The sequence below is a fragment of the Bufo gargarizans genome, unplaced genomic scaffold (genome assembly GCF_014858855.1).
Source record: "Bufo gargarizans isolate SCDJY-AF-19 unplaced genomic scaffold, ASM1485885v1 original_scaffold_880_pilon, whole genome shotgun sequence".
NCBI lineage: Eukaryota > Metazoa > Chordata > Amphibia > Anura > Bufonidae > Bufo > Bufo gargarizans.
The window spans coordinates 156,958-162,957 of NW_025334739.1; the positions used below are offsets into that span (position 1 = coordinate 156,958).

Below are 6,000 nucleotides of genomic sequence, written 5' to 3' on the forward strand. Positions count from 1 at the left end.
ATGCAGCCCTAACACCGGCGCGGTCACAGCCGCCTCCCTATTGGCTCCGCAGCTCTTGGTTTCCTCCATTAAGTAAATAAATTATCTGCCCCCCCATCCCCTAACCACAACCCCCACTCTCCTTGATAGTAGATGCTTTTTTTTCCTGGCAATTTTTGTAAGTGGAGAATCTGTAAACGGCGCCGAAATGACTGGTGGTCCAGGATCAGCTTACGGCTTGCATCCCGACCACACGTGCTGCGAGCCCAAAATTTGCAAGGTGGGCGCGAATGTTAGGGTTAAATGAGTCGGTGCATGCCAAGATGGAGAGGACTGTCACAAGATGGAGGCCAAGCCCCCCTCCCCCTCCACGCGGGAGATAAAGTGACAGACAGGAACACGCATGTAATTGCGCCCGCGGCTCCTCTCCTCCCGCTGCCCATTATAATCCTCCCAGAGCAGCTGCCGCCTCTGCCCTGACGACAATGGCGAGGTGAGGCCGCTCTTTATAACAGTATAATAGACCCCCCCCTATAATTTCAGGGGGAGAGACGTCCCCTCTGTCACCGCACTGGATCCCACATTCCACAAGTGGCTTCCACCCTTGACTTGAGCCGTACAAGCCCCCCGCCGCCCCCCCCATATACAGTGACCGAGATAATGTTCGGAGGGAGGACTATGGCGGCATTATCTGGATAATCGTGGATCAGTGCCTGGGAAATGACCGCCAGGGACGCCCCTAACGTAATCGCCTCTGGGTGACAACCAGTCGTCCCCATTGCAAATCCCAGTGGGTTGTCAGGCTTCCTGGGGTACAGTCCTAGTTCTGCATCGTGTGTCATGCTACAAGTGAGGGCCATGTATTCGCTGTAATGGCGGCCATATTATTTGTCACCCAGCTTTCCCATAAACGGATATGGCGTTATTTACCCATGTGTAATGTTTTATATGTGAGGGCAGCGATAGCAAGATGGGGAGATGCAGGGCCGCATGAGGAATGATAGGGCGGCAGAAGGTTGGCACGTCTGATGGCGGCACCTCAAAAGTGTCTGCGCAGCCCCGGCCTTAAAGGGTTACTCAACTCCCGTAACTGTATAACACTCCTGGCACAAGCTGCCTACGCGTGCCCCGCCCTGCCTACGCGTGCCCCGCCCTGCCTACGCGTGCCCCCCGCCCTGCCTACGCGTGCCCCCCGCCCTGCCTACGCGTTTCCCCCGCCCTGCCTACGCGTTTCCCCCGCCCTGCCTACGCGTTTCCCCCGCCCTGCCTATGCGTTTGCCCCGCCCTGCCTATGCGTTTGCCCCGCCCTGCCTATGCGTTTGCCCCGCCCTGCCTACGCGTTTGCCCCGCCCTGCCTATGCGTTTGCCCCGCCCTGCCTACGCGTGCCCCCCGCCCTGCCTACGCGTGCCCCGCCCACTTATATAAAATATATATAGTGGTGTAAGGCTAGGTCTACATGACGACATTTGTCGCGCGACAGGGCACAACTACACTGCGCCAATGTCGCGCAACAATTTTTATAATGGCAGTCTATGGTGAGCCTAAAAGAGGGAAATGTTGCACATTCTTGTTTACATCCAGATGTTATTTGTTACAATGTATCCAGTCTGATGTAAACAGCGCGGCTTCCATTGATTCCCCCTCTCCCCCCGGACGAGGGGCGGCGCCATGTAGCCGATGCGGCAGTCTGGTTCTTTTGCGTTATTATTGCTCATGTTGCTGCGCACTCAGAAGACTTTCCGTTTCCCTGGCGACAGACTCCCCCCCCCCCCCCCCCCCCCCCCCCGATGGTCCGGTCCGGTCCGGTCCGGTCCGGTCCGGTCCGGCACAAACAATTTGCCGCAGCTCCTGACGATGACCCCGTGACCTTGGCGACTTTCCAGAGGTGGCTGCAATTGGCGCCTTAATTTGAAGAGCCCACGGGCGCTGGGTAACACGTTAATGCCACCGTCATTCATCCCGCCACTAATTTGTTCTGAGTCTTCCAGGACGTGTTCTGGGCACGAAACGTCCCTTCCACGGGGGCAGAGAGACGCGCTCTTATCGAGGGGGACAGATCCGCCCTAATTGAGCTGATTCTCCCTGTATATAAACAGATGGCTTCTTTAAATCAATTATTCCTCATTTGTGTAAGTGGGAATGATTTCCTGACAGATACAGTACCACGGGAGGGTGGGGGATGGGCACCGACGGGCGGGGGGCATCCTCTGCCAGGCTCAGCGAGACATGCAGCAGCTACACAGGCCACCTCACTGCAGTCTGGGGAGTAGGGGGTTAACGACTGCTTCATTAATGCAAAGCATCCTTGGGAAAGGTTCTACAGGTTTCAATTCCTCTGCTTGCTGTCTTTGAATAAAAACATTCTTTATTACGTCCAGAACCTTGTATTTCCCATCCCGGCCTATTCCTTTTCACAGCTGATGTTTCGTCGCCATTGTATCCAGGGTAGACATAAAGCTAGAGCTAAACATCCTGGACTCCAGACTGATACATTGTAACAAACTAATCGGGACAGGAGAGAGATTTGTGCTGCTGATGGGTTTTGCTACCAGACTGGATACAAAAGTAACAAACCCTCCGCTGTGAGAAGTGTTGGGTCTGGATGAGATTTCAGTATCTGGATGTGGATAAGAATGTTTTCATTCACTGACAGCTAGCAGAAAAGCAGGGCGCCTCGTTTGTATGCTTTCCTCTTGGCAGATTGTATTTATTTTAGGGTTTGACTTGATTTAGCGACGGATTTGTATCTAAGAAATCGGGCAGCGGTTTAATGAATCTGCAGATTGTCTGTGCACGATTGGAGTCCTCTGTCCATGATGGGATCAGTAGTGTGGTGGCTCTGGGGGGTGGTAGTCCGATAACATGACTGGAGGTCACAGCGCCGCTAGCTGAGGGGTCTCTGGTACCTGACGGCAGAGATCAGCGGCCCCGGCTCTGCTGATTACCATGTGTATGGTGGATAATGCCTGATACTGTACAGAGCCAGCAAATCTCCCAGGGACAAAGGTCACCAGCTGCTCCCCTCCGAATATTAACTCCGCTCAGGCACAGGGACATCATTAAACCCCCGTCATCTGGTGCTGCCCTCCCGCAACACACACTGCCGGCAGCTCCTGTAATCTGGGTCAGATTTCACAGGGGCATTAACACAAGGTGGCTGCTGGAGCAGTGAGGAGGAGGGGGGCATTACCGCTCTGCACCACTGGGGGCGCTAGAGCAAGACTGAGCCAAGAGTGAGGAGGGGGGCATTACCGCTCTGCACCACTGGGGGCGCTAGAGCAAGACTGAGCCAAGAGTGAGGAGGGGGGCATTACCGCTCTGCACCACTGGGGGCGCTAGAGCAAGACTGAGCCAAGAGTTCTCCCACCTACTGCAATCTACAGACACTCAGGAGGCAGTATTATAGCAGTTATATTTCTGTACATAGGAGCAGTATTATAGCAGTTATATTCTTGTACATAGGAGCAGTATTATAGTAGTTATATTCCTGTACATAGGAGCAGTATTATAGCAGTTATATTTCTGTACATAGGAGCAGTATTATAGCAGTTATATCCTTGTACATAGGAGGCAGTATTATAGCAGTTATATCCTTGCACATAGGAGCAGTATTATAGTAGTTATATTCTTGTACATAGGAGCAGTATTATAGCAGTTATATTCCTGTACATAGGAGCAGTATTATAGTAGTTATATTCTTGTACATAGGAAGCAGTATTATAGTAGCTATATTCTTGTACATAGGAGCAGTATTATAGTAGTTATATTCCTGTACATAGGAGCAGTATTATAGTAGTTATATTCTTGTACATAGGAGCAGTATTATAGTAGTTATATTCCTGTACATAGGAGCAGTATTATAGTAGTTATATTCTTGTACATAGGAGCAGTATTATAGTAGTTATATTCTTGTACATAGGAGGCAGTATTATAGTAGTTATATTCTTGTACATAGGAGCAGTATTATAGCAGTTATATTCTTGTACATAGGAGCAGTATTATAGTAGTTATATTCTTGTATATAGGAGCAGTATTATAGTAGTTATATTCTTGTACATAGGAGCAGTATTATAGTAGTTATATTCTTGTACATAGGAGCAGTATTATAGCAGTTATATTCTTGTACATAGGAGGCAGTATTATAGTAGTTATATTCTTGTACATAGGAGCAGTATTATAGTAGTTATATTCTTGTACATAGGAGCAGTATTATAGTAGTTATATTCTTGTACATAGGAGCAGTATTATAGTCATTATATTCTTGTACATAGGAGGCAGTATTATAGTAGTTATATTCTTGTACATAGGAGCAGTATTATAGCAGTTATATTCCTGTACACAGGAGCAGTATTATAGTAGTTATATTCTTGTACATGGGAGCAGTATTATAGTAGTTATATTCTTGTACACGGGAGACAGTATTATAGTAGTTATATTCTTGTACATAGGAGGCAGTATTATAGTAGTTATATTCTTGTACATAGGAGCAGTATTATAGTAGTTATATTCTTGTACACAGGAGACAGTATTATAGTAGTTATATTCTTGTACATAGGAGACAGTATTATAGTAGTTATATTCTTGTACATAGGAGCAGTATTATAGTAGTTATATTCTTGTACATAGGAGGCAGTATTATAGCAGTTATATTCTTGTACATAGGAGGCAGTATTATAGTAGTTATATTCTTGTACATAGGAGGCAGTATTATAGTAGTTATATTCTTGTACATAGGAGGCAGTATTATAGTAGTTATATTCTTATACATAGGAGCAGTATTATAGTAGTTATATTCTTGTACATAGGAGGCAGTATTATAGTAGTTATATTCTTGTACATAGGAGCAGTATTATAGTAGTTATATTCTTGTACACAGGAGACAGTATTATAGTAGTTATATTCTTGTACATAGGAGCAGTATTATAGTAGTTATATTCTTGTACATAGGAGCAGTATTATAGCAGTTATATTCTTGTACATAGGAGCAGTATTATAGTAGTTATATTCTTATACATAGGAGCAGTATTATAGTAGTTATATTCTTGTACATAGGAGGCAGTATTATAGTAGTTATATTCTTATACATAGGAGCAGTATTATAGTAGTTATATTCTTGTACATAGGAGGCAGTATTATAGTAGTTATATTCTTGTACATAGGAGGCAGTATTATAGTAGTTATATTCTTGTACATAGGAGACAGTATTATAGTAGTTATATTCCTGTACATAGGAGCAGTATTATAGTAGCTATATTCTTGTACATAGGAGGCAGTATTATAGTAGTTATATTCTTGTACATAGGAGCAGTATTATAGTAGTTATATTCTTGTACATAGGAGCAGTATTATGTATGGTCTGCACAGGGAAGCTATAACGTCTCGTATCTTTCAGTGCAGTATAATAAAGCCTGTTGTATAGTAGCAGCCTTCCCCCATGTTCTTTGTGTGTTTCTGTATTTTTTCCCTTTGGCTTACGGTCTCGTACATATAATGTCGTTTATGATGTCCTCTTGTCTTGTTTCCATCAGTGCAGCGCAGCCTCTCGCATTCTTGGACCCAGCAGCTCGACCTCCAAGGTAACAGAACTTGAGCAGAAACCCAAAATTGCAAAAGACCCCTCTACTCTACCGCATATCCAGGAGTCCTGCTTGGATGCAGAGCGTGCAGAGCCAGGCACTACAGGTAGGTGGCGCTGTTTGCATGAGAATTTCTATGCAGATGTTCACACAACTGTAATGTGATAAGTTGTGATCTATCATGGACGACACCGTACCCTCTGGGGGGATTCCTAAATTTCCTTGACGTGTCACAGTAGGATGCTGTTCTGCTGCACTGGTTCAATATCTATTCCGTGTTCAGCAGATTAGATCACCGTGCAGTTCTTTCCCCACCACAGGATATTGCCGTCACAGGTTAACCCTTTCTGTGCATCGTCCTCCACCCTGTGTTGCATTGCATCCAGACTCAATACTTCCTTCTGTAATAAAAGGCTCATTATGAACATATTAGGAGAGGGGTGT

The 6,000-nt window shown here is 46.0% G+C and overlaps 1 protein-coding gene across 1 annotated transcript in view; it reads left to right on the forward strand.

Moving 5' to 3' along the window:
* Positions 1-5,662, forward strand: part of LOC122924164 — a gene marked incomplete at its 3' end in the record, with an annotated part of 72,248 nt that extends 66,586 nt beyond the window's left edge. The window contains exon 2 of the mRNA XM_044275102.1: positions 5,509-5,662. Within this exon, the coding sequence (XP_044131037.1) occupies positions 5,509-5,662 (154 nt within the window). The remainder of the gene's footprint in view (positions 1-5,508) is intronic.
* Between the last annotated feature and the right edge of the window lie 338 nt (positions 5,663-6,000).